The sequence below is a fragment of the Lepidochelys kempii genome, chromosome 8 (genome assembly GCF_965140285.1).
Source record: "Lepidochelys kempii isolate rLepKem1 chromosome 8, rLepKem1.hap1, whole genome shotgun sequence".
NCBI lineage: Eukaryota > Metazoa > Chordata > Testudines > Cheloniidae > Lepidochelys > Lepidochelys kempii.
Window position 1 is genome coordinate 8,764,179 of NC_136387.1, and position 27,876 is coordinate 8,792,054.

Consider the following 27,876-nt stretch of genomic DNA (forward strand, 5'->3'; position numbering starts at 1 on the left):
TTGTTCTAGAGTTAGCTTAGCTTAGCTTAGCTTAGCTTCACTGATTGCATGCAAGACTTCCAAAAGTGACTAGTGATTTTTGGGTGCCTAATTTGAGATACCTTTTCAGGAGCCTTATTTTCAAAGGATGGAGGCTCAGGACTTTGAGAATCAGACTGCTTTAAGGTATCTCAAGTTAAATACCCAGAATCACTAGTTATTTTTGAAAATCTTGGCTTTAATGTTTTCAAAGAACTTTGAAATAATAAGATGAAATGTGCAAAATGATGCAACCTACCATTAAGGTTCCCTAACAGTTTCCCACTGTACCTGAGGTATAAAGGGCTGAAATCTCTATAGGAATTTATTGCATGTCACAGTACTGCTGCAGAGCAAATACAGTTAAGCTACCCTTAGTAATAAAATAAATGATTTATTAATAAGTTTTTGTCTGCCAGTCTTGGTCTGATCTTGTTTGTAAAAGTTCTTCTTGGATATTTTGAGATCCATGATTAACTTCTGGGACCGACCTGCTGGACTTGTCATTTTTCAAGATTATACAATATCTTTGTTTAGCTTTCCATCCTCTTTAAGTAAAACATACTAAGCTAAAGTTGTCTTTGTTGCAACTGTTGTCATTCAGGAGCAACTTACCCCACTAGGCTTAGTCTGTTTGGCATGCCTCACCTGCATGTGTACAGTGTTCATCCTGGATTCCACTCAGCCCCCATTGGCCTGGAACAGCAAACCGCGGCCAGTGGGAGCCGCAGTTGGCCAAACCTGCGGACGCTGCAGGTAAACAAACAGTCCCAGCCTGCCAGCGGATTTCCCTGACGGACCGCGTGCCAAAGGTTGCCGATCCCTGATATATATGAAGTGATAAAGTTGACCAGTTTTCTGCACTTATAAATATTTGGTTTTCAAGTGTGTGTTTGTATAAGTAAAAACAACCCAATTGATTCTATAAACATTAATTTTGACTTTTTGTATGACCAACTCTATGTAAGTTAACACTGCTTCACACACACAGACTTACGAAATGTTTAAAAATAAGTGATTAAACTTAGTTACAGTTCTTATACTTAACTGCTCACTTGAAAGGAGAAGTGGATAATGGTTAATATTCAGATTATTATATTTAAACATCACTTTTAATTATGTAAACACTGAGTAACTGAATGGCATTGCAGAAATGGAGTGTGTTTTAAAAAGTTGATTTCATTTCATTTCATTTGTGCTCATATCACTTTTCCTCAAAAACATGACGAAACTAAGAAATTAACCATTTTGAAAGCTGAGTGAGCAGTCTATACATTGTGCTTTGAGGAAATACTTTGATATGAAAGATATTTTCATTTTGTTAGGCTTAAAAAAAAAAACCCACTATGTCAAAATAAGGTTTGTCTGCACAGATCACATAAAATATACCAGTCTAACCACTGGAAATGCAAGCCTTTGAAGTTTGTTGTATCTTATATCTGGTAAGGATTTAAACTTCTTTATCAAAGAATACAAGCTAGATAAGCTCAGACTCAACTAGAAATTGTTGACTAGTTGGTTGTGAAGATATGAAAACCTGTTAGGGACCAGATTGTTTTTGGGGTGGTGGTGTTTTAAATCCTAAGAGCATGTGGGTATTTATTCAAAATTATGTAAAAAATATGATTCCTTCTTCAATTTATTAATATTTTCTGAGGGAAAGCTTTTAGATGGACCTCTGCCTAATGCTAAATCAGTTTCCTTTTTGGATCTGGTTTTACTTGACTCTTGTCATAAACTTCTGATTTTAGAAATAGGATGGGGTTTAGAACTTCAAAATACAACTTATATGTCCATTGTCCAAGAGTGGAGTGAGTGACTCATTTCAATATGGCAGAAGTGCACTGTACTGATACGGCATGCATTTTAAATTCCTAGAAAATTCCTCAGGTGCTCAAGTGCAGACAAATCTTTACTGAACTTAATACCAAGTTGGCAGATAGGTTCAGTTTTGCAGTAATATAGTTTGTATGGGGTGTTTCATTTGAATTGTGAAACTTAGAGTGGAAGTACTTTTAAGTGAAGAAACACTGAGCAGCCTTTGTCTGTAAATGCTACTTTCTATATAAAATTGATTCTATCAGGGCTTGATGCTAAACTTAGTGATACTGGGTACTTGGATCCAGATTCTTTCCTGGGATGTGCAATGTGTGGCTCCCATTTTAAGTTAATGTGTTGTGTGCACTTGCATCCAAATGCAGAATTTGGACTTAAATTATGTTCTGATGGCTGATTCCCTGATCTTGCATCCGATGAAGTGAGCTGTAGCTCATGAAAGCTTATGCTCAAATAAATTTGTTAATCTCTAAGGTGCCACAAGTACTCCTTTTTCCCTGATCTTGGTAGTTTCATTACTTCTCCATGAATGTCCTTGAGTTCATTTGATATTGCGGGTATGGCAGAAGTAAATGTATTCTGGTTCATTATCTTATATATATTTTAGATTGTCCATCACATAAGTTATAGTGATGTTCTAAATACGCATTATTACACAAATCTATCAAATCAAATTTATTCGTATGCCCACTTATGCATGCTGAAAATCTCTTGAGCTACATGATGTTAATATGTTTTAAGTAAGCAATCTTTTCTCTTAATATTTGTATTAGAGGTAAGTGGAGAGGCAACCAACCTTTGTATTTGTTTTCTCTAAAATGACAATATTTATTTTTGTAATTTATAATTCTGCTTGTGGATTTCAATCCCACAAACTTGCTGTGTTGATGTGTAATCAGAACAAACATATTTTTAAAAAATCAAATACAAAATCAAAACAGAAGATTCTCTTTTGGGCTCTTTTACTGAATATATGGTAAATTAGTTTGGTCCCAAAATTAAAAAGCAGATATTGAAGATGTATTTAATATTTAAGATTTTACTCTGTCGTGCTGCTTAATTTTTGAAAAGGTGCTTGCAGTTTTGCACAACAAAAAACAGTTTTAATTGCAGTGTTGAAGCACTTTAGGATTCTTCTAAACACCATCTTCACCTTCTGTTTTTATATTGTTTTGCCTGTTAAAACTGTTTGTGTTGCAAATCTTGATGTTCCTCTTTGATCCTGTAATTAAGGTTGAATCAGCATTGTATTTTAAACATAAACCTATTTTCAGAGATTTAAAAATTTGGGTTTACTTTTTTTTAATAGGCTAAAACTTAATGCACTGTAAAATGTCAGTTAGGAAGCATCATTTCCCAATTCTAAAATGGTTTGATTAGCATCATGGTTGCCTAGCCACTGTTTATATAGCTATTATAGTTTCTTGATTCTAATAGCAGGATCAGCTAAGAACATTAGGTCCTTTATTGAAACCAGAGTCTATTAATGCATGCTATGCTTCAGAGGAGGGTTGTTGTTTTATGGTAATGTCCATACACCCTAATCCGGATCAAGGCTTTATTGTGCTAGGTGCTGCACAAACACACACGCACGCATAGTCTCTGCTCCAAAGAAATTGTTCTGAGGCACTGATCCTTCCAGTGGGGAACGGGGCTTAGAGTATCATCAGCCGGGAACAATAATCAGCTAGTACCTTATTTTTTGTTCTCACATGGCCTGCTAAAGACATAATAGCTGAAACATTGATGGTAATATTTGTTGCTCTCCATATTTATGAAAACGAAGCTAAAATTATAGCGCTTTATAATAGCACACTGCACGTGCTCGCGGCTGTCTTTGAAGGAAAAAAATGGTAACTTCAAGGTCATATGTGTGCAATATTTTTGTGAATTTCAGATGCTTGATTGGTGCTAATTTTTTAAATGAAATTGGTGGATTAGCAATGTGGTTGTCACTTTTGAGATATATATATTTTCAAATGGCTGGCATCTTAAACTATAAACTGGCTAATGTGCATTTTCAACTTTTTCAAATAAAGTTCAGAAAAATTCTTACAGTAGTTTACATTTCCATGATAGGTTAATGCCTTTTTGGAGCCATTAGTTTATTGGATGAATAAAAAACTTAAAGACAAAACTCTATCAATACATAACTCTTTCTCAAAATGCCAAAATTATATTACGTACTGATAGATCCAGAAGTGCTGTTCTAGTCTTTCATGTAAGAGATGTGCTTAAATAGAGACAAATGAACACAAGGTTACTATAATTTGATTTGTCCAGTACAATGATGCCTTTCCGGTCTATAGATTAAATTACAAGGATTTTACTAGTTTTCATCTGAGTTTTTAAGCAAAAAAGAAATGGATATCAAATGCAAGTACATTACAGTGATTTAACAGCTTTTAGTACAAACTGTCAAGTCCAGGAAATTCAGTCTACAGCATGACTGAATAAGTTGAAGATGAAATATCAGCCTTAACAGAATTTCCTGGATTTTCCTGATTTCAGTCACGAGCATAATGTGTTTATATTTATGAAATGGTTTGTGTTTGCTTAGTTTTAGCAGGTGTAATTTTTATGCAAATGTTCTGTATAAGGTGTTTATGATGTGGATGTTTAACATTTGCCTAATCATATTTTGAAACTTCTGTTCTCTAAGAATTTTTTCAAAAGTCTTCATTTGTGTTCACTCCCACCAAAATGTGTGTTATAGGCCCTTCCTATGGGTTTACCAATTATCACGAAAAATAGCATCAAGCCCTAACATATATCTTGTTCAGAATTTATGGCCTTTATTTTAGTTACAGTATGGTATGTGATTTCAGAAGAGATGTGCTTTCAAGTCTAACTATATCGATACATAAAGTGGCCTATTCTGCCTAATAAACTTGGCTTTGATTGCCATATCTCATTCTTGATGCTTGTGCAATAGGGAAATGTTCTGTGTAATGGCAGTGGCTATTTTGTCTCATGCTGGATTTTGATTTCAAGAAAATTAAAAGGTATTTTTTATGGACAGCAGTCATTCCTTGTTTTCAGACTGATTTCAAGGAAGCTAGAATTTTCATAACAAATGTTGTCAATAGCTAACGTGCTAGCTATAGCCTCATCTAAAATTTAGATTCCTAAGTTTTTTTTTCAAAAGTCTTATTTTAGAACATTAATACTAAAACCACTGTAAAATTTCAAATAAATATGTGAACTTAAAGAATGTGAGAAGCCTGTTTCATTTAGATAAGCTATTACCAGCAGGAGAGTGGGGTGGGAGGAGGTATTGTTTCATGGTCTCTGTGTATATAATGTCTTCTGCAGTTTCCACAGTATGCATCCGATGAAGTGAGCTGTAGCTCACGAAAGCTTATGCTCAAATAAATTGGTTAGTCTCTAAGGTGCCACAAGTACTCCTTTTCTTTTTACTACAGCAGTGGTTTTTGTCTTCAGTTTTCTTGCTTTGAAGTTACACGTTTACTCTAGGCTGTTGCACTAGATAAATATACACTTCCAGTCATTTTGTAAGATAAAAATTCAGTTGTAAATTTCAGTTAACTAGTGGTTCTTAAAATGCTAAAATTAATAGTGTGAACTCCAGTGAATGAGATTTTTAAAAGAAACTGCTTGTAACTGTTTTCTCATGATTAATTGGAACAGCCTGACATAGTAAGAGCAATTGGATATTATTACCAGATAGAAAATATATACTGTGAGAGACAGATTGTGGTTACTCCTGGGGGAATTCTGTGCCCCCCAAAATGCAAAATTTTGCATATTTTATTTGTCAAAATAATTCAATATAACCAGTTTCACTTATTTTGGTAATTTATTTAATCTACCATACAGGGGGAAAAAAATCACAAGAACTGTTCAGCATTTCTTTAACACATGAAAGTTAAGTTACATATACTTGGTAACCAATACCCTGCATTCCAGTTATAATCCTGGATTTTCATTTAAATTACATTATTTTATTTTGGAGTTTGGTGTTCTGTAAAGTAGAATGTCACTTGAAATTGCTCGACTCTCGCACATGAAAGTCGTATAGTTTTGCTAATCGTTGTCCTGCCTTTTTTTTTAATGGTTAAGTAAAATAGATCCTGAGCTGTAACCTAACCCTATTGTGCCTCTCTGGCACAGGGGAAAAAAGGGAGAAAGCCCGTATAGACCTTACTTGCTGAGGTTTCTGTTAGTCATTTACAATGAGGCTCCTTTGCACCACTCTGGCAAGGTAAAGGAGCGTTAATTGACTAAGAGTGGGAACAATTAACCAACAATGGGAACATTGGTTTCTGGAGGGAGGTGGGGAGGTGAGAAAACCTGGATTTGTGCTGGAAATGGCCCACCTTGATTATCATACACATTTTAAAGAGAGTGGTCACTTTGGATGGGCTATTACCAGCAGGAGAGTGAGTTTGTGGGGGGGGGGGGGGGGAGGGCGGAGGGTGAAAAAACCTGGATTTGTGCTGGAAATGGCCCAACTTGATGATCACTTTAGATAAGCTATTACCAGCAGGAGAGTGGGGTGGGAGGAGGTATTGTTTCATGGTCTCTGTGTATATAATGTCTTCTGCAGTTTCCACAGTATGCATCGATGAAGTGAGCTGTAGCTCACGAAAGCTCATGCTCAAATAAATTGGTTAGTCTCTAAGGTGCCACAAGTACTCCTTTTCTTAATGGGAACATCATCAGCCTGCCAGCTTAGTTGTTACACTTTTGCTCTGCCTCAGGGACAGAGCCTGTTTTACATGGGCCTACGCCTCCAAGCCCTGGATGCAGCAACAGGGAGCGAGAGGGACAGAGTGAGTGGTGTCTCTCACTTTTCGCACGCAGGCATGCGCCCAGCCCCACTCCCTTAACATCTCTCCACGGACATGCACCCAGTTTCCACCCCACGCCCGCCGAGGTGATCTGCTGCAGGCTGCTCCCAGCAGACATGTCCGGGCTGCCGGAGACGGGGTCTGTGTTCCCCAGAGATTTCTTTGCTTCCACATTTTTTGTGTGGGGGAGCCAAGAAATCTGCAGAAGGTATGCGCAAAAAGAAAAGGAGTACTTGTGGCACCTTAGAGACTAATCAATTTATTTGAGAATGAGCTTTCGTGAGCTACAGCTCACTTCATTGGATGCATACCGTGGAAACTGCAGCAGACTTTATATATACACAGAGATCATAAAACAATACCTCCTCCCACCCCACTGTCCTGCTGGTAATAGCTTATCTAAAGTGATCATCAAGTTGGGCCATTTCCAGCACAAATCCAGGTTTTCTCACCCTCCACCCCCCCCACACACAAACTCACTCTCCTGCTGGTAATAGCCCATCCAAAGTGACAACTCTACACAATGTGCATGATAATCAAGGTGGGCCATTTCCTGCACAAATCCAGGTTCTCTCACCCCCTCACCCTCTCTAAGGTGCCACAAGTACTCCTTTTCTTTTTGCGAATACAGACTAACACAGCTGTTACTCTGAAACCTGCAGAAGGTATGGATTCTGTGCCCCCCGCAGAATTCCCCCAGGAGTATTGTAATGCGGAGTAATCAGATACTACTGACAGCACTGTCTGCACAGTCCTGTTCTTAGAAAAATCCAAACCTTGGTACTATTCTGTTTAACTCCCCTCACAGTTTATAGATTTAGAAAACTGTAGCTTACCTACAAAAAATATCAGGTGATTCTCTTTTGACCATCTGACTAAAAAGTGAGCTGCTGTTTTGGTCTGTTTAATTGGATGAGAGAACCAAACAGCTGCTTTCAAAAACTTTACTCAGCCACAGTTATCTGGGCATGTAATTGTTCATTTTTCATTGTCAACCTTGTAAAAGGTAGGGGGAAAGATTTTGTGGCTGACCTGGTAAGTTTTTGTGATCATTTTGCAAAACTGTTATACACTGCAATATAAAAAAGGAAGGTTAAAATCCAGAATTGCTACTATTTTCATGCTACTGAAGGTCTTGCTACTTTTTCTTGAGTTCCCTGATATTAAATGAAGGATTAAGGTAGCCACGTCTCTGGATGGACGGTTGCAGTTGGTTGTCATGTCCAAACTTGTGTTCTAGAGTTTGAGTTTTATATAAAGAACTGGGAATGCCATACCAGATTGTAAAAAGAAAAGGAGTACTTGTGGCACATTAGAGACTAACAAATTGATTTGAGCATAAGCTTTTGTGAGCTACAGCTCACTTCATCGGATGCATACAGTGGAAAATATAGTGGGAAGATTTTATATACACAGAGAACATAAAACAATGGGTGTTACCATATGGACTACAACCAGAGTGATCAGGAAAGGTGAGTTATTACTGGCGGGGGAGGGGAACACCTTTCGTAGTGATGATCAAGGTGGGCCATTTCCAGCTGCTGTTCTTGTCAACTGCTGGAAATGGCCCACCTTGATTATCACTACAAAAGGTTTTCACACATGCACGCCAGCCCACCCGCCGCTTTCCTGCTGGTGATAGCTCACCTTTCCTGATCACTCTTGTTACAGTCTGTATGGTAACACCATTGTTTCATGTTCTCTGTGTATATAAAATCTCCCCACTATATTTTCCACTGCATGCATCTGATGAAGTGAGCTGTAGCTCACGAAAGGTTATGTGCTAATAAATTTTGTTAGTCTCTAAGGTGCCACAAGTACTCCTTTTCTTTTTGCGGATACAGACTAACACAGCTGCTACTCTGACATTTACCAGATTGTTTGTCAATCTCTCTTGATTGGGGGGGGGGGGAACGTTTTTTTTCTCTCTCTACAAGGTACTGCTTTCGACTATCTGGCTGAAGAGTTGGGAGAGCCAGATCCTTAGACTACCTGATATTTGATGGCAGGATATTTTTCAGGTTGCTGGTTCAGCTGCAGAAAGACATCTTGTTGCATGAACCAGAACAGAATAGAAGAAGATAGAGCAGCCTGGCTGTGTTTGCGTTGGGGCATTTTACAAAGTATACTGAAATACGTTCCTTGTCTTACCTCTTGCCTTGTCTGTTCCTCTCAAGTTCTTTGGAGACAGCAGTTCAGGTATAGAAGAGTTTGGAGAGAGGTGAAAACAAGATAGGAAGGGTTCTTGAGGAAAGTGGGACTTCAGGAGGTAAAGAGGCATTTGTTACACACATGATCCGACCAAAGGAGCTGCATGTTAAAAGGTGCAAAATTGAGGGTGGGAGGAGAGGAAGAATGAACAGGTTGGAATAGAAAAAGTGAAGAGCCCAGTTCAAAAATTCAGCTAGGTGTGGTATTATGTAAAGCCTTGAAATGAGTGTGAAATCATTGAATTTGTGATGGTAAAAGACTAGAAACCATGGATAGTATTTAAGAAGGATATTGGGTGATGTGGTCAGAGAGATTAGAGAGTGTGTGGAATGGACTGGATAGCATATGCCTTACTCACAAGTAAGGGTCTGTAAAGCCTTCTGTGATTTTTACAGTTTGAGCACTGAGTGAAACTGCCTGCTTCACTCAGAATACATATCAGTGGATCATATAGGATGAGGAAGTGTTACAATCAGATGTTCTGCATTGGCACCTCATTCCTGATCTCCGACTTGTTCTTTCCTTTTCACAGAACTAAGATTTATTTACAGGACTGAGGCTTCTTAAACTGGCCTAGGTTCAAAGACTGCCCAGATGATAGCTCATGCTCTGACTCCAATGAAAAATGTTCCACAATCTTTCTTTTATTAAGAATATTTTTACTGGCACAGTCTCTCCCTTATGCCTTATGAAGCATGATGACAACACAGACTTCCTTATTCAGTGCACATATTAAGTCATATAACATGAGGCAGGACTTCTATAGAGTGCTGACTCATTCCATCAGCACCTTCACAAATCATCCTGCATGCGCACCTGTACATTAGAATTGAATGTGATCCAATGTACACATACACAGAGTAAGGCTCCGTGATTTGTTTTTCGTCCTTATGACATGGTCAAGTCAAACCTGATTTTTTTCCACTGCACCACCAAATATACCCACACGGGGTTAATGTCCCTGTCAAATCTCAAGCTTCTGCCTCCAGCTTAAGTGCAAGAGAAGCTTTTAACCAAGGCCTGGTCTACACTACGGGGCTAAGTCAACCTAAGTTACGCAACTCCAGCTACATGACTAGTTTAGATCGACCTACTGCGGTGTTTACACCGCATTGGGTCGACAGGAGAAACTCTCCCATTGACTTACCTTACGCATCTCATTCCGGTGGAATACTGGAGTCGATGGGAGAGTGATCTGTGGTCGATTTAGCAGATCTTCATTAAACCTGCTAAATCAACCCTGGTGGAACAATCGCTGCAGCATTGATCCCCAGTAAGTGTAGCATTACCCCTAAGTCACACTTCTGTTTTTCTTCCTCTTCACATGGAAGAAGTGTACCTTCTCCAAAACTGATGCACTGTGTATGCTCAAGCTTTCAGAAATGTGTGCCCTTGGACTGAACACAGAAAATTTCAGCTTGAGAAGTTAGTTTTTGAGAAAGTTAGAAACTAAGACACTGTATAATGGAAATTCTTGTGGCCCTTAACTACAGACATCACCATACAGTAGGCATGTAACTGGGAATGTAGGTCCCAATTCAGCAAAGCAGTTAAGCACATGCTGTAAATTAAACACATGAATAATCCCAATTCTATTCAGCAAAACACTGACGTGTGATTAAAATTAAGTGCTTTGTTGAATACAGACCATAATGAGCTACTGGTGATTTTGTTGTCTTAAAATACTTGTCCCTCAAAAATCTCTTTCCCATTGATTTGATCTCAACATGGCATATATCACTTGAGAGCTCATTATCTGAAAAATATCAAAGTAGCCTTAGACAGGTTTCAGAGTAACAGCCGTGTTAGTCTGTATTCGCAAAAAGAAAAGGAGTACTTGTGGCACCTTAGAGACTAACCAATTTATTTGAGCATGAGCTTTCGTGAGCTACAGCTCACTTCATCGGTTTCTTGTTTCTTAGTTTCTTTCCGAATAGGCTAACTGGGGACCAAAAAGATTTATTTTTTTTTTTTTTAAATCAGGGAGGTTTATTTTACATAGTTCATATTGGTAAGATTCCTTTAAAAATATTGTCAATGGTAAGTGATGTTCAAAAAGGGGAATTTTCTTTCTCAGAAACCAGCTGGAATTTTACTTTCATTCTGAACAGAGAAAACAATTGTCATACTGGTACTGAGGAGGAGGGTGAAAAATGCAACTAGCCGTAGCCACTGCAGTGTGACTTAGAAATATGTCCCCCAGTTTTTATAAAAAGATATCACTCAACTTTGTATTCTTCTTGCCTTTTAGTATGAACTGGCAAACAGTGACCATAATTACATAATTTATTGATTGTATCCAATCATAACACAGTCCATCAGTTATCCCAGTGTTCAGGATATAAAATATGTTGTTTATTGTTCTGGTTTTGCTTCAGGAAAATACAGACTTTTAAACTCTCCTGTGACATGCATTTGAATTGACTTTGGTTGCGCATTAATTGGTGTTGATTGTAGTGACTGGAGAATCTACATTGGTAATTTAGAAGTACAACTGTAATATTTGGTTAGTTACTTTATGGATGGGGACATGGACAGACTGAAATATAGTCATTTTTGCTTTGCACAGGTTCAAATAAAGGTTTTTTTCCCCCCTTCCACTGAGTGCTGAGGTGACTTTTATTAGTGTGTCAAACTCATTGCAGTTTTTGGATTGTCTTGAACAAATACAAGATTTTTATGTGAGCAGGCAAAAAAAATGATATTGTTTAACACACAACTTTCAAAATGTGATTTACATTGTTGAAAATGAATAGTAGGCATTGCTGACTTGGTTTATTAAATACTGCAGTTTTATTCCCTATTGTATTAAAAGTTTAACAAAGTTTAGTTTGTAGTACTAAGCTTATTTTGTGGTTAGGAATCTAATTTTTGCATTGAAATGACAGTAACTATTTAATCAAATATCAACTCTTTTGCAAACTGATCTAGTTAATTGATTTAAAAACTTCAAACAATTTTCGCTCTGTCTTCTTCACATCATTTGTTAATTCCCCAAAAGTATCAAAAAACTCTTCCATTTCCTTCTGGAGTATTTCATTTCTTCTTACTGCATCTTCCCGTGCCCTCTCTGCATTTCGCATTTTAATCTCCACCAGACTGTACCACTTTCGTTGCTGACACAGTTTTGAATGCAGATCCTTAATCTCTGACTGCAGCTCTTTGTTCCGCTGCTCCAGGCTGTTTGAAAGATAGACATTGCAATTTATAGGGCTCTTTTTCCTGTCTCTGTTTCATGAGAAACCTAAATTTTTAAAAACCATTTGATTTTAAGCATGTGATACTATAAATAGAAGTGTGTGGAGAGGCACTTGGTATCCCCAAAGCAAACTATGTTAGGTCCCCCTTCAACACGTTGCTGATGCATTTCTCTCCCATCATCTTCATGATTTGTTCAGTTTCTGCAGCTCAGTGAGTTAATGTACCAAACCTGCTCACAAAGTTGTCCTTTCTTTTCAAAGGTAAATACAATTCTCCATTTTATACTCATGCTAGTATACCTTGTATTGTAGTGTAAAAAGCAGTTGTGTACATTTCTGCACAAGCACCCAGATGCTTTGACTTAGGTTGTGTGCAATTTCTCTAATATTAAATTATGGAAGGGAGGGCTATAAGTCCTGTGTATAATCTTCACTTAGAACCTATATGCTGACCCACTCCCACAAACGAGTAGTTGGATTTTACATCAGATTTCAGTGGAATCTCACAAGTGTTCAGGATCCTTGCACACACTCTGTATCTAATGCTAAAAAAATTAACAGCTATCAAAATTTGCTTTTCCATACTCTTGATTATTTAACTGTATTATTGTTGCTTTAACTTGCATGCAATATAGATAGAATCATAGAAGATTAGGGTTGGAAGAGACCTCAGGAGGTCATCTAATCTAACCCCCTCCTCAAAGCAGGACCAACCCCAACTAAATCGTCCCAGCCAGGGCTTTGTCAAGCCAGGCCTTAAAAACCTCTAAGGATGGAGATTCCACCACCTCCCTAGGTAACCCATTCCAGTGCTTCACCACCCTCCTAGTGAAATAGTGTTTCCTAATATCCAACCTAGACCTCCCCCACTGTAACTTGAGACCATTGCTCCCTCTTCTGTCATCTGCCACCCCTAAGAACAGCCAAGCTCCATGCTCTTTGGAACCCCCCTTCAGGTAGCTGAAGGCTGCTATGAAATCCCCCCTCAGTCTTCTCTTCTGCAGAGTAAACAAGCCCAGTTCCGTCAGCCTCTCCTTGTAAGATTGATGGGAACCATCTCACACACATGCAATAGGCCTCTGCAGTGGAACACTACACCTGTTCAACAGCAAACAGCCAGACAACTATTTTTAGGAAAGAAACTGAATGAGAATACCAAATTGAAACTGCAAGGGAGAATTGAGGCAGAATGTAATAAGGATGGAACTAAAAAAGGAACAGCTCCTTTATTTTCCCACCAATCCCTTATTTAATCTTTATATTACTCAACAGAAAGGTTGATGTATCCAAGACCTGTGACATTTTTGTCTCACTTGCATCATTTACTTTCCTTTTTATTGTAAGGCTAGACCTGCATAATGTATGGCAAAGCAGTTTTTTGTTGTTAATTGCTTTTAGTTACATTCATCTGAAATGCTGAGGCTGCAGTGCTGGGCAAAAAATATTTTGTATTCGTTTACTCCCAGGGGAGGCTTAATCTTCTAGTGTTTGCAGGCAATACATTTATTAAGCAGGAATAATTAACCCCTTTGAAAGTGGGACTATCCTATGAAACTAGGAAACTTCCAACAAATCTTCAATATCGGGCAGATTGCACTTCCTCTCCTTTATTTTGAGGGCAAATTAAATATCCCCATTTGAAAGTCACTAAAATAATTATTTCAAGGTATATCACACTTTAACTAAATATTCTATTTGGATAATTTATCTGAAATTTTGTAGCTAACTAATTAGTGATTACATCTGTTTAGAAGATATGGGCATTTTTTGTATAATAAACAGGTGGTATTGTTCAGCTGACTGAGCACAGACTTAGGAGCTGCTGCATTCTTGTTCTAGGTCTACCTTTGGCTCACTAAGCAGCGTAAGGTAGGTTACTTTCCCTATTCAATTTCCTGATACGAAAAATGAAGATAGTACTTGCCCACCTCCCCACTGAGCTGTTGCAAAGAATTTTCCTTTAAAGTTTGTAAAGCGCTGTGTCAGTGCTTAGTATTAGTATTGTTTATATCCTGGCTTATTTCCCCCCAACCCCGAGCTGACTGCCCAAAGTACTGCTCTTCATGCTGACTGAAAGGGGGAAGGGGAATTCCACAGTTGAGTTCAGATTTTTTTTTAAAAAAAATCTTCTAGTTCTCCAAGAAATTTTAAATGCTTTGACATTTTCCAACCAGCTCAAATGATACTAGCTTCTGTTAGTCTTAAATAAATGACATTCGCCTAAACCCTGTAACATGAGTCAAAACTGGTCTCTTGTAAATACTGGACAGTGAGAAACATTCACTTTGAAATGTGAAAAAACGTTATTTCTATTGCAATAGTGTCCAAGGACCTCAGTTGGGGATCTCTGCGTCACAGCAGTAGGCACAGTACACACAACACAAAGTCCCTGCCCCAGAAAGCTCATAGTCTAAGATTCCTTACCTTGTAATTTTAGCTTCATACTCTGCCTTCTGCCTGGACATCTGCTTCTTTAGGCTGACAAGATGGTGCTGCACTGAAGTTGAATTTGCTGAGAAGTCATTGGCAGTAGGAGATCCTTCACTGCTCTTGTCCCCTGGGCCATGTCCCAAGTTTTCCTGTAGCCCCAAAACATTGGAAGTGGCTGTGTTAGTTTCTTGGGACTCTTCTGGGCAGGTAGACCTGGTTAAATATCTTGAAGTCGGGTTTTCTTCAAACATAATTTCACATAGGGAGCTAGTCCTGGATCCCTGACCAGTATTGCTCCTACTGGCTTTGCAAAAGAATCCGTTCCGTTTTGTTACAGAAGAGGTTGTTTTCATGCATTTGCCTCACCCTGGACTGTGAAACTTTTCTTCCTTACCACAGCTGTTTGAAGCTTTTCAAATACTTGGAAATTGTCCATTTTGTTGGAGCCTGGATCTTGTTTCAGTCTCTGATTTTGTTTTTGATATGGAATGGGTGACGCCTCAAGTTGGTTTGCCAGTTCACTGTGCGCATGGTCTCATTGTGCTGGCTTGTTCTTATCCCCAGGAGACACCACCTCTTTTGTGTACCCTCCATCTTTTCTGTGTAGTTTGAATGACATCTGTGGGTGGCACATTTCATAGCTGTCTGAATTACTAGTTGCATTCTTCTCTGATAAATTTTCTGCCGGGGTAATCTTGGCTGTCAGTAACCTGGGGCAGAAGGGGATAGCTGGTCTGTATTCTACAAATACAAGGCTCCCTATGTTCCATATTGCACAGATTATGGAAGAGGCATGTTAAATCTGTTTTGGGTGCACTGTGTCTAGCCAGCCTGGCGTGAGAAAAATTGCATGAATGGAAAACGGCTTGCTGAGCTTTTTTATCACTGACATCAACTGTTGCACATTTTAAAGGAAGCAGAGGGTAATGGTTAAAGTAAAGCTATTCAGTCTCTCTTCAGCGCTGTTGTATCAAGGACAAGAACTCTGAGGTCAAGGAAGCTTAGGGCTCTTCTTATCTACTTACTAAAAATTAACGAACGAATACATTTTAAATAGACATTTTTTAACTGCTTCTTTTCAGAGGATACTCAAGTAAGTAAAGTACAGTTTCATTTTCCAGATGACCAGAAATCACTCAAGTACAGCAAACTAAATAGGTGGGGGGGGCTTGTAATTACAGTTAAAATACATTTAACTTTAAAACTAAAGCAATTTAATAGTAATTTGGAGATCCTTTTCCCTCAGTCATTTGGTACAAGGAACAAGGTGAGGTTTGAATAGTGGGCAAGATTACCAATACAAATAAACTATAGGAAACCTTAGCTGGCCCAGCTACCACATTACTTATTTTTTCGTATGTTTTCTTCCAGGATTTTCACATATCCATGCAGAGTCCCTCTTTCTGATGTTCTTTTCTGTTCACTCGGAGTTTGTATTTAAAAAAACAAACAAAAATCCCTCTGAAACTGATGCACACAAAATAAAGGCTACTCCTCATATGCTTTAAAAGTATCTCTTGAACCTGGTGCTTTCATGAGCCATTTTCTAAAAGTGGTAGGCTGCTATATTATCCGTTTATTTTAAAAGGCTGTGTTATGAATTTGCTATATCCTAGATGTGCATGTGTTAGATTAAAAATGGTGGATTGGTCCCACAGGAAGATGCAAAATTGAAAGTTGGTCCCTTCGCTACACAAAAACTGGTCATCACCTTTCGGTTAGACTCCCTAGTCTACTGGGAAACTTTGATAGCTTAAGTGAAACTGCCAAATGTTTATAACCCTTTGTGGAGGGAGCTCAGCATCCTTTGTGGAATTTTTCTTTCCTCAGACCTGTAAAGCCTGCTGGACAAGGCTCATACAGCATTTAGTCAGATGGGAATACTGTTTTGATTGATTTGGGCTGGCTTAGTGGCCACCACCAAGGCAGACTTCAGCATCCACTAGCTGTTCTTTTACATGAGTTTTAAGGTATTTCCCTCCTCTCAAATGAATAACACACTATTATTCATTCCACTGTGCCCAGAGCTCTGCTAGGTGCCTTGCAGACCATAGAAAGTAAATGGGACTTGTGAAATTTTTACTCTAAGCCTCCTCGGTAGAAAACAGCCCTTAAACTTGAACAAGCTGATTGAATATTCAGTAACTCTGAAGAAGACTTGAGATTATTATCGAAAGAAGAATCAAGAGAGATAAGAACTACACACATACTAAGGGCAAGAAAACTGCTGACTGAAGGAGTGGGATCCACAGATTCTGTTTTGCAGAAATAAAGTACTGGGTAGATAAAAATCAAGAACGGCAGTTGCTACCGAGCAAAAGCCCTTAATACTCCAGAGATGATTTTTTCTTGGAATAATGTCATTGCTTTACACCAATTTTATGTTTCATAAATAACAGATGGCTGAAGTCTCTGAAGAATTAGATTCTCTATCTTTTACAATAAATTACTTTGACAAAAAAAGCGGGGGGGAGGGCGTGTGTGGGAGAAAGAGGCAGACAACTGTGAAGAGCACCAGCTGCTACTTACACAAATGTGAAAGACCTTCTTCCTCTTTTCATTCAAATGTAGAATTTCTTGTCAGACATTCTTTTAACAGGAGCCTTGGCAAAACTGAAACATTCTCCGTATCTGTGAGGAAATGGTTCCAGAATGGGCTGTCAATTGAGACTGAAGTATGAGTGCCTCCTCAGATATCTTGTGTCTTGAGTAAATTGTGGCTGGAAGAGTTGCAGAGGTGATGCTTCTATGCTGAAGTGTGGGTGGATGTAATGGGAAGTGAACAACATAAGGTCCTTGGAAACTGAGCTCTGGATAGCATTATAGTGAAGTTGTTACTAATGTAATAAGGGTGTTGACGGCATGGAAACTAGAAGGCTATTTTACTAGTGCACCACCTGTTTTGTCAAATATGGTTCAAGTAGAGTGGTTCTCAAACTGTGGGTTGGGACCCCAAAGTGGGTCACGAGCGACCCTGTTTTAATGGGGTCGCCAGGGCTGGCATTACACATGCTGGGGCCCAGGGCTGAAGCCAACGCCTGTGGCCCACTGCCAAGGGCCAAAACTGAATCCTGAGCCCTACCACCCAGGGCTGAAGCTAAAAGCCAAGGGCTTCAGCTCTGGGAGTCAGGGTTCAGGTCACAGGCCCCACCCCCAGCCTGGGGCTGCAGCCCTTGGGCTTCGGCTTTTTGTCTTCCCCCCCCGCCCTCCGCCTTGGAGCGACTGGACTCAGGCGGGCTCAGGCTTCGGTTTCCCCTTCTGGGGTTGTGTAGTAAGTTTTGTTGTCAGAAGGAGGTCACGGAGCAATTAAATTTGAGAACCTCTGAAGGAGGGCAAACTACATGTTCAAACTGGTCCTGACAGAGTTATATAGAGGACGCTTTTTCTGCCTTTAGAAGTGACTTCCTATCACATCCTTTGACTGTCTTATGCTTCTATCACTGATTTTATTTTCTGCAAATGACATCATCTGTGGTGGTAGATGAAAAATAAACAAAAATAAATAGTTCCTAAACATTTTATAAAACTAAATCTTTCTGAAAGTGTTTACTGTCTTGAGGACTTTTTCAATGGCAATTTCAGACTCAGCAGGTTTCAATCTGTGTGCAAAGATAATCTGCAAAGACTTCAGAGAGTGGCTTCTTGAAGATTGCATTGGAGAATATGGATATTGGATGGATTTGGTCTTTCTGGATGGGTCTCTTATTGGTTTCACAAAGTTATGTTCCTGTGTTTTATGTAGCATTTTAGCACTATCTGAACTGTTGTTTATTTGTATTGTGGTAGCACCTAGAGGCTGCAGCCCCAGTGCGCTAGGCACTGTACATACATAAAACAGATATGGTCTGTGCCCTGAAGAGTTTGCAGTCTAAGTGCATTAGATGCACATTTTGCCTGACAATGTACTAACTTAACCAAAGAAGTACAAGTGACTCAAGCATCATTTCAACATTTCATTAATTTTTTAAAATTTTATGTATGCTCAGTATCTCAGTGAAATCTCTCCTTAGCTGCCTGCTACCAACAGCTAACCCATTAAGAAGCTAATTCTCACAAATGCCTAATATAATGATAAAGGATAAATGGGAAAAGAAAAAAGTTGGCCAGTTCCTCCTTATTTCCCTTTTTACAAGTCACTGAGTGTACTCTGGTTCATTGACCAAGTTAGTATGGTTTTGCAATTGCTCTGTCAAATGTCTCTGGTGGGCAGTCCACAAGAACACCTCCGTAATAAGGGGTGGTGGTGACAGCAAATCTGAGAACAGTGCACCTTAGTACAGGAACTGCTCTACTGCATTAGCCCAGTGGCAAATATGGCTGATCTAATCCGGTATCTTATCTCCAGTAGTTGCTCATTTTGGATGCTTCAGAGGAAGGTGTAAAACAACCATAGTTGTCAATTATGTGATAATATGACTATTATGGAAGTATCTTCCTAACCTCAAGCATTTAGTGATCTGTCTGCTTGCCTAGAAGCATCCACTTATACTTGTAAGTATAAGTGGACATCCATACATTACACTTACACTTCAGCCAGTGTCATTGTTGAGGATATTCTTATTTATCACGTAGATGTTCAATCCTTCTGTTGAATCCTGCTAAACTGTTTGCCTCTGTCTTGGGGCAGTGAGTTCCATAGGCTAATTGTGTCTTGTGAAAAAAGGATTTATACAAATGAGCCCCTTTTCTCCTCTCTCACATGTGCACACACTCACTCCTAATCCCAATGCTTTAAAAACAGGAATATCAAGAACTTCAAATTCTCTGAGTTAGAATTCAGATGTATTCACATTTATGTTATCTATGCCTCTATACTTTTTCAGAAAGATAGAACTAAAAGCAACTAACAAATCAGTTTGATAGGGCCACTTATGTGACCTGTTTAGTGATTCTGAATATTATTTGAGTGCTAACGCTATGTTCAGTGTGCTAGAAAACAGGAGCAGGATGCAGTCTTTGCTCAAGCAAGCTTACCATCTAAATTAGATAGAGATTGCTTGAGCATTCTTGTACGTACACTGCATACATACGTATATTAGGCAAATGGATGGGTTTCATGGGGTCAGTGAATTTTTATTATTTAATGTAAGATTGTAATTTCTAGCTGATGGGGTTTTTGTAGTGTGTATACCATGACTGCCTATTTGAGTTCCTCAGACCCAGTGTCACCATCATAAGAATCACCACCATGAGTGGCACTAATTGGTGCCTTTGGCACTCTGCAAAGCAGCCAAGGATTGAATGGGCATTGAGAGTTAATTACCCCTTTTTCACCTTGAGTGGTAGCCCATCTGGATCAGGGTTGGTGAGGAAGTTTGTTGTGCTGGACCTACGCTGTGGATGAAAAGAGGGTGTCAAATGTCTCTTTGTGTCAGTGTTAAATTCATCCCTAATATTAACAACTTTTTGAAAGAATTAAACATATGACTGAGTCTGGGAAATCTCTGACATCTTATCTGAATGGGAAAGTTGAATAGATGGTAGGTACCTTACACAGAGATTTGTGTTCAGGGTTCTGGAAATGGTCTCAAACGGAGGTCAGCAGCAGGCCATAAAAACTGAGGGTGGAAAGGCACAGTTTGATGTATTAAACACAACCAGAGGCAGCTTCATGGGTGCTCCAATACAGTGCCTGTAAATCCTATTAGAGCACCTACTGCTCTGAGTCTGGCTGGTGAAAAGGAAAGGACAATCTGGTTCAACCAGCTATTTAGAGAGATGTATACAAGCATTCCTGGGGCGTGACAGATCTGACAATCTAACTCTGGTTGATGGAAATTAGTCATCATAAGGGTCTCAATATTGCCAGGTCCATGGGGTTAAAAATTGTGTCAGAACCCAAAAGCTCATGAGATTGGACTAAAAATCATAAGTATATTTTTTTTTTAAGCAAAGAAAATATCACATTTTTGGTCAATCTTCTGGTGTTTGAACCCCCTTGGCCAACCGCTAGTGTGTGTGTGTGACAACCACAGGATTAAAATTCAACCTCAAAAGCAAATGCAAAAATGCAGGCCCTGGCTCCCTGGTGCACCTGTTCCCCACATTCCTTCCCACTGCCAGATTCCCACAGTCCCCCAGCCCCGCCCCCATCTTCAACCTTCAGAGGAGGGGGCATTCCCTCAGGGTGCCTACCTCCATTAACTCCCCCGTCCTGCAGTGTGTTGGGGGAATGAAGTTGCTGCTGCTGTTGAGCATGGAAGGGATGGGGAGCAGCTGTGCTGTGCTGCTCCGTCTCTGGAGCTGTGACCCATTCAGGACACATAGCTGTAGCCAATGCCTGCAGTACAGGGCACCCTATGTGCTGCCTTGGGGATGAGGTTGGTAGCAAAGAGGAGCAGGGAGGGGGAAGAGAAGAGACGGTAAGTGCACCCTTCCCTCCAGCCCAGCTATGCTCTTTCTTCCTTCCTTCACTGCTTCTGGGCTCCTCATAATGGGCAAAGGAGGGTGGGCCAGGCAGTGTCCCAAGAGAGGAATTGGGAGGGAGCTGGTAGAAGGCATCATTTGGAGGGCAAGAGAGCAGGGCAGAAGCCTTGCCTGGAAGAAAAAGCTGCAGCAAGTCCCCATGGTAGGAGTAGGCATTTCCCGAGTACTTTCCCGAGTAGGGGAAAGAGTCCTTCCCATTAGTCAGTAGAAAAAGTGAAATGTTCTCTTCTCCCTCTCTCACCAGTGTGTGTAGACTTTGTCCATTTCAGATTAAGTGCCCTGAAATGTATGTGTGTAGGTGCATGGACACACACACACCCACACACACACACAAGCGATTCTCCTTGAGAACTCAGAAATCAGACCTCAAAATAGGATTTACTACAGAGAATAAGATCTTGGGATTTCTGAGCCAATTTCATGATGTTTCAGGGCTTGTCTCAAGATTTTTGAATGTGGAGGTTTGGCGGCACTGCAATCATGATAACATTGCAAATGTTGGCAATACTGAGGCCTTGAGGGATGCGATAGGAGCTGGAAGAGTACTTCTAGGAGATGGAGCACAAACTCTCCATACTGCCTAGTGAAAGAGATGGATCATTTACAGTAGTACCCAGCGTTGCTGTTGTTCTATCCTCAGGTTTAAACACCCAATCTCGAGGAACACTGCAATACAAATCCCAAAAGGTCTTCCTGAGAGCGTAAATGGAATAGGTTGTTTACACTATATCCTTACAAATTAAAGGTCGATGGCAGAAATATGAGTTGTATTTTTGGTTGGTTGGTTGATTTGTTTTGTTTTTACCCTGAGGCAGAGGAAGAACTTGGATTCAAACCTTCAGCTTGCATAGGCCTGGGATGTTTTGAAAAATTGTTTTTCTTTTGGGCTAATTGCACATTCATTGGATGGAATGCAGGATTCCTTGTCCGGAATTACCTCTTCCTGGAATTTAGAGATGCTGCCATGTGTGGTTAAAATGAAACATGCTTGAAATAGTTTTTGTAGGAAAGTTATGGGATTTTCTCCTGATTCTGGTCTGATGCCAGTTTCTTGCTCTTGTGTATCTCTTCTGATCTCTAAAAAAGAAGAGAGAGAGAAAACAATACAGTCCATTCACATTTTATCAGACATGAATTATACTGTGGCTGACTGAAGTTTGAACTTTCCTGCAAGGGCATCAACAGGCTAACTGTGGCTTTCCAGGGTGGAAGTCAGGGATGGACAATAATTTTCACAGGGGGGTTACTCCATGAATTTTGGTAAGTCGTCACGGCCCACACATTTCTACTGTATTAATGGAGGGGGTGAGCGGTATGGGAGGGAGTTTGAGTGCAGGAGGGAGCTCCAGACTGGGGCAGGAGATTGGGGTGCAAGAGGAGGTGCGAGGTGCAGGCTCTGGCTGGGAGGCGCTTACCACAGGTGGCTCCCGGCCAGGAGCGCAGCAGGGCTCAGGCAGGCTGCCTGTCTGCTGTGGCCCCACACCGCTCCTGGAAGTGGCTGTGGCCAGCTGCTGCTGGCATGTCTCTGCGCGCCCCTTTCCAGCCAATTGGAGCTGTGAGGACAGTTCTGGGGGTGGGGGCAGCGCACAGAGCCGCCTTTCCTCCCACCAGGTGCGCGCGGAGACATGCCTGCAGCAGCCAGCCACTTCCGGGAATGGCATGGGGCCACAGCAGGTAGGCAGCCTGCCTGAGCACCCCTGTGCACTGCAGGGCTTTTAGCAGCCCGGAGATCGCGAGGGGGCAGCCAAAGAGCCTGGCGGGCCGGATCCAGCCTGTGGACCATATTTTGCCCATCCCTGGTGTAAGTGAAGACTTAAGTGTGTGTGTGTGTGTTTGTGTAAACGTACCGGACACTTCTGCTCTGATTAAAGGATGTGGAGGGAGCGGGGCGGGGTGTGTGTGTGTGTGTATATATATATATATATTTATATATGTATAATATCTTAAAATCTAATGACAATTCGGTTCCATCTACAAGGACAATTAACATGTTGTTGACCATGATTGTCAAAAATGGGTTCTTCCTCACTTGCTGTTGAAAACAGTTCAACTGTTAATGAAGATGAGACCACAACCATTTTCAACACAGTTTACAGAAAGGGTGATAGATGCCACTTCCCACCAGGGTCAATCTTTTTCTGTAACAGTGTTGAAAATGGGTTTTGTCTGACCTACACCAGCAGCCAAATCACTTTCAACCTCTGTTATGGGCAAGAGTATACAAAGGGAGGGGGCGGGAGGAATAATACCGAACATCCATTGTCACCTACTGCCAACTTGCCTAGTGTTGACAGACCCTCAGAGGGACACATTCTGCCCTTGTGTGGAAGCATGGTGTTACCGAGAGCAGAAATTATTGCAGTATGTCCCCTTGCAGTGTTCCTCTACCCTAACACAAGCAAGTGTGTTTTTTCCAGAACTGTGCACAGTAGGGGGAAATGTGATCTGGGGGTGCAGGCAGATTTATTTGGTTGTGTGTAGTCTGTGTTGCTTGGTGCTTGTTTTAGTGGTGAGACGTGTCTCTGGGTGGAGGGGTAGAGGTACGTACTGTTACATGCATTAATTTTTCATTTTCCTGCTTATGGGTTAGATATGTTATGTTCAGTCCAACCTTAACTGACACAACAACATAGTGTTTTTGCGTATTGATATGGAGTGTCCCAACTGAATGGCATTACCAAGAGCCCAAGACTAGTGTCGTTCAACAGCACGGGAGAGAGTCAAAAATGAGGGCAGGGTGCTTATAAGAGAGGCAGTGTGGTCTAGGATGTGTGGGTAAGGCAACAGACTGGGACTTGAGACCTGGGTTCAATTCCTGGCTCTGCCCCTGGTCTCCTGGGGGACCTTGGCAAGTCACTTTCCCTCCCTGTGCTTCCTTTTCCCTATCTGTAGATGGGGATAGTAATACTGACCTCTTTTTGTAATGCACTTTGAGAGCTTCTGAGGACAAGCACTCTAGAAGAGTTTTGCATTTTTATTATTAATTATTGTAACCACACATTCAGCCCTACTAGAGAGCCCAGAACCTCCTGAATATCCTCCTTTAATTCTCACTCCTTCTGGAGTTCCAGCTGAACAAAATATTCCTCAGTTCCTCTCCTAAGCACCCCTGAACTATCACTGCTCATAAACCGCTGTAGCTGCATTTCATTGGTGGGTGAAGTCCGTCCTCTTTTTGTTAAAGTTGGTTAAGCACTTCAGAATCCTTCCAGATGAAAAGCATCACCAAATGTACAGAAATATTTCCCAGATCCTCAAAGGTATTTAGGCAGCTGTCTGTCATTAATTTCAATGGGAGTTAAGTGCTAAAGTATCTTTGGAGATCTGGGCTATTGTGTGTGAAAGAAACATGTTGTTTGTACTGATGTTGTTGGCCCCAGGATATTAGAGAGACAAGGTGGGGGAGGGAATATCTTTTATTGGACCAACTTCTGTTGGTGACAGAGACAAGCTCTCTAGCTACACAGAGCTCCTTTTCATGACTGGACAGAAACATGACATTTTTTTTCCTGACTAGCGGAGCACAGGTGTGTTTAACCTCATGACCACTAGATGTCACAGTTGCTTTTTTAATTTTAAGTTGCTATAGATGAAAATGCAGAGTGGGAATTTTCAGTGAAGAAAAAATTGGGGTATTTCTTCAAGTTCAGTAGTCATTTTTGACCAGCCTTTTGTAAAGCAAAGTCAGGGGATATATTGCCGGTGCAGACACTGAAGGTGGACCTGGTGTATGTGTGTGGGAGGGGGGAATCTTTATTAAAAAGACATAGACTCCTTGCAACAGAGGGTGCCGGGTACTTCACTCAACAGAAAAGATGGTCTTGTATGTGAGACTATTTCAAACAGGTGGCTTTACAGAGCTATGAAAGGGACACTTGTGTACAAGTGCCATACTAAATAAAACTAGCTAGGAGTAAGGGCTTGAGTGTAGATATTAAAAGGAGTCTCCAGGAAGTGCTGTTATCCAGTCAGTCTCTCTCTCTCTCTCTCTCTCTCTCTCTCTCTCTCTCTCTCTGTTATATCATCCAGCCTAACAATGCATGCCACGCAATTAAAGAAGGTTCACAATATAGAGATTCTGGTGAGTAAGGAGCCCAAACAAACGGGTTTGTTGCTCAGTAGTTGCCCATTTACCTGCTGGCCTTCCAGGACTCCTAATTCATTCTAAAACATTTAAAAAAAAATTTAAGGGGCAGAGTGGTAGTTGTCCAAGTCACCTCTATCAGATGATCAGATGTAGAAGAAAGTGAAGCAAATATTTGCATCACTTGCAAATTTACTCAGGCAAATAATTGCAAGAGCGTTTCTTTACAATGTAGCTGGATAACGTCCACAATTTCTGCAGTCATCTACTTCTCTGTGTGGCCCACCAAATAATTAAAAAGGAGTCCCAGGAGATGTAAATCTGACTCTTTCTACCTTTATTTTGCTTCCAGATTGTCATATTTATTTGCTCCTTAGCTCACTTTCCTCTTTTGCTGCAATATGTCTATACCAAACAGGTGTATCATCTATCAATAGCCCTGTAACTTAGGGCATCGCTGAGGTGGGACTATACCTACCCTTATCCAATCCACAGGAACCCTGTCTCTAGAATATCTTTTCCATGATGAGACATGGGGGTGAGGTTGGGCAGGTTGGGGGTGAGGCTATTAAGTAAGTTTACTATATTAGTGTTCCAAAATCTGGTTTTAAGATGGAAAAAGAGAAATGAAGGTATAATGAGCTTATATGCAGTATTTATTTATAGCAGGCCTCCAGTATTCTAGGGCAGCGATTTGCAACCAGGATTATGCATACTCTTGGGGGTATGCAGAGGTCTTTCAGGGGGTACATCAACTCATCTAGGTATTTGCCTAGTTTTACAACAGGCTACATAAAAAGCGCTACTGAAGTCCATACAAATTAAAATTTCATACAAGCAATGACTTGTTTATACTATATTCCATGCATAAAGTATGCAGAATAAGTACAATATTTATATTCCAATTGATTTTATAATTATATGGTAAAAATTAAAAAGTAAGCAACTTTTCAGTAATAGTGTGCTGTGATGCTTTTGTATATTTCTGATTTTGTAAGCAGATAGTTTAAAAGTGAGGTGAAACTTGGAGTACACAAGACAAATCAGACTTCTGAAAGGGGTACACTAGTCTGGAAAGGTTGAGAGCTACTGGTCTATCGTCCTTTGTCATAAATATGCAGCCACGAATTCACAACTAAAAGTAGACCCAAATTGCAGCAGGTAATAAAAATCAGTCCAAGACATAGGTAAATGTCTCCTTTCTCATCACAGCCAAGGGTGCTGGAACAGTTTTTATAGTGGGGGTGCTGAGAGCCATGGAACCAAACTTTAAACTCTGTGTATAATGGAAACCACTTCAAGCCAGGGAGTGCGGTAGCACTCCCCCACCCAGCACTCCTAGTTCCAGCACCTATGATCACAGCCCACCCACCAGATCAAGAGTGCAGCATTCCCTACATCTAGTTCCTGCCGTGGCTTCTGCTTTTATTGTTAAATGTGCAGTTTCCCCAAATTTATTTACTCTCCTACACATAGGTTCCTGCAATTACTAGTTTATTGCTCTCTCAGTGCCTAAGCACCTTCTTGAAAGCATCACATAGGCCTGTTCCTGCCCCCGCTGAATCCTTGTCATTGGATGGAAGAGGAGGAGGATTTGGGTTTTAAACCTCTGACACCTACCATTAAAACAATAGAAAACCCTTTTCTCTCTCCTGATACTACAGACATCAAAATGGCAGAACTCTCTTTTTGTTCAGGATGCTTTTTTTTTGGGGGGGGGGGGTGTTTATTTTCCAAATGGTAGCCACTTCATTTCTGTACCTAGCCAGTCATGATTACTGCAGCTGAATTACAGCGAAATGAGTACCCACACACTCATCCTTGCTGTGCAGAACTATTGGCATTTGCTGCAGTTCCAGGCTGTTGGCATCTGTTTTACAAGAGAGTGACTATATCTGCAAGACAATAAATGTCTCAATGTAATTTTCCAGCTCCAGTTTTGCATGAGAAGGAGAGGAGGACGTTGTCAGTTTCACTGTCTGAGCTGTCAATGGATGATTCATAAATTAGATGCTTTCTATAAACTGCAACGTCTGGTGCTTGTGTGTGTTGGCAAATGGAAAGCCATCTTGGTCCCATCCATCTAACAGGTGAGAACGACAGAGTGGCAACACATGCAGCTTGCATGTTTTTATGTTTTAACAAAATGATACTTACAAAATTTACAGAAATATGGTTTGGTGTTAGCCTCCGTTCTTCCCTTCTCTGCTTTTGACTTAAACAGTGGTTACTTGATTGCTTTAAAGGAGGTTTAAGTTCTGGGTTTGCAACTTTTGGGGACCCACCGTCTTTTTAATGTGTAACTGGCATAAAATTGTGTCATATTTTTAGTTTTGACATTTATAAAATAATTTCTACTGCATTAGAACTGGGGAGCACAACCCAGAAATGCAAAACTGTCAAACTGCCTCTCCCGTGTTTATTTTATTGGAAACAGTTTTACTATCACTGCCATTTAATTTTTGTATTAATTATGCAAACATTGAAGGTGAGAAGTCAAAGTCAATGTTGAGAGTTAAGCCAATGCTAACTAAGCATTTCTGAAAATCCCACCCTATCTGCTTCAAAAGGCCAGTCTCTTTAACTCAGGCTTGGAGCTCCTGTTGATGGGAGCTACTGAATGAAAAAAAAGATGAAAAGAATCTTAGTGCCAGTTTAAAAAAAACCAGACTCCTGTCACTTGAGTGATGATGCCAGCTTGAAATACAGTCTAGACATCTGAAGTAGTCATCAGAATGATGTGAGATTAGTTCTGCATTTCCAGCTAGCAGTTTCTTAAGTCCTTAGATCTCACTTTTCTCAGTATGTACAACTTGAAGTGTTCTGTTTTTCAGCGGGGATATATATTTTTTTCCTT

General features: G+C 40.3%; 2 protein-coding genes across 4 annotated transcripts in view; one reads left to right on the top strand and one right to left on the bottom strand.

Annotated features, from left to right (window-relative positions):
• Positions 1 to 27,876, top strand: part of MAPK9 (mitogen-activated protein kinase 9) — a 106,838-nt gene that overhangs the window by 56,710 nt on the left and 22,252 nt on the right. The window contains exon 13 of one of the 3 annotated variants that reach the window (XR_012160204.2): positions 26,951 to 27,109. The exons of the other annotated variants lie outside the window; for them this stretch is intronic. The gene's annotated coding sequence lies outside the window, so the exon portion shown is untranslated. The remainder of the gene's footprint in view (positions 1 to 26,950; positions 27,110 to 27,876) is intronic. 3 annotated transcript variants of the gene reach the window in all.
• LOC140915583 (rho GTPase-activating protein 24) lies at positions 11,202 to 15,003 on the bottom strand. The gene is made up of 2 exons (XM_073355415.1): positions 14,504 to 15,003; positions 11,202 to 12,059 (listed from the first exon to the last, which is right to left on the bottom strand). The coding sequence occupies exons 1-2, from the start codon at positions 14,860 to 14,862 to the stop codon at positions 11,807 to 11,809; spliced, it is 612 nt and encodes a 203-aa protein (XP_073211516.1). The 5' UTR covers positions 14,863 to 15,003; the 3' UTR covers positions 11,202 to 11,806.